General features: G+C 41.0%; 1 protein-coding gene across 2 annotated transcripts in view; it reads right to left on the bottom strand.

Annotated features, from left to right (window-relative positions):
* LOC106314632 (40S ribosomal protein S19, mitochondrial-like) overlaps positions 1-651 on the bottom strand; it is a 12,148-nt gene that overhangs the window by 2,501 nt on the left and 8,996 nt on the right. For both annotated transcript variants that reach the window (XM_013752498.1, XM_013752542.1), the window contains exons 2-3: positions 306-413; positions 206-219 (exon numbers count right to left, since the gene is read on the bottom strand). In XM_013752498.1, the coding sequence (XP_013607952.1) occupies positions 206-219; positions 306-399 (108 nt within the window). In that variant the 5' untranslated portion in view covers positions 400-413. The remainder of the gene's footprint in view (positions 1-205; positions 220-305; positions 414-651) is intronic.

Below are 651 nucleotides of genomic sequence, written 5' to 3'. Positions count from 1 at the left end.
AGAGAGCTCGACGGCTAGGGTTTTCGGCCTCTGGTAATTCTCTGCAGAGCTTCGCTTCAGATTTGTGATGAGGCAAAAAGGGAGGCTGCATCTCTTTTTATAGGAAAGGGGAAGGGAAACCCTAGGTTTTTGCTAAATGGGCCGTAGAGAAGCCCATATTCTTTGGGAAATTTTACGGGCCAGGAACCGGGCCGTTACAGTCAGTTCCGGGTGATAGGCCTAGTAACAATTTTCAAAACATTAAAACAGTTAAACGAAGACAATAACAAAGATTCACAACTATGTGAACAGAACGTTAGACTTACCACCAATGAAAAGCTTTGTGGACATGTACCGGAGTGAAGCAAGCATTGGAACATTTCTGTTTTGTAAAACCCCAAGTTTGGTGCAGAAAGACATTTGTTGGTAGATGTCTGGAAACGATTAAACCCCCCATTAGAACATGTCCACTAAATGCTTTTGAGCTCAAAGCAGTTTTCCAATATACCCACAAAACTTCTTCAACAATTTTGTCATGACCCAACCCGAGGCCCAAAATCATTTTATAAAGTCCAAGGTAATTTACTTTAAATACCCACCTTCTCCACCTTATTTTCTCAGAAACTTCAGAAAATAAAGAAGAGTTAGAGAGAGAGTGAACTAAGGAGAAGA

This window comes from Brassica oleracea, chromosome C1 (genome assembly GCF_000695525.1).
Source record: "Brassica oleracea var. oleracea cultivar TO1000 chromosome C1, BOL, whole genome shotgun sequence".
In the NCBI taxonomy this organism is placed as follows: domain Eukaryota; kingdom Viridiplantae; phylum Streptophyta; class Magnoliopsida; order Brassicales; family Brassicaceae; genus Brassica; species Brassica oleracea.
Note: the sequence above shows the minus strand (reverse complement) of the source record. Positions and strands in the feature narration are given on the sequence as shown.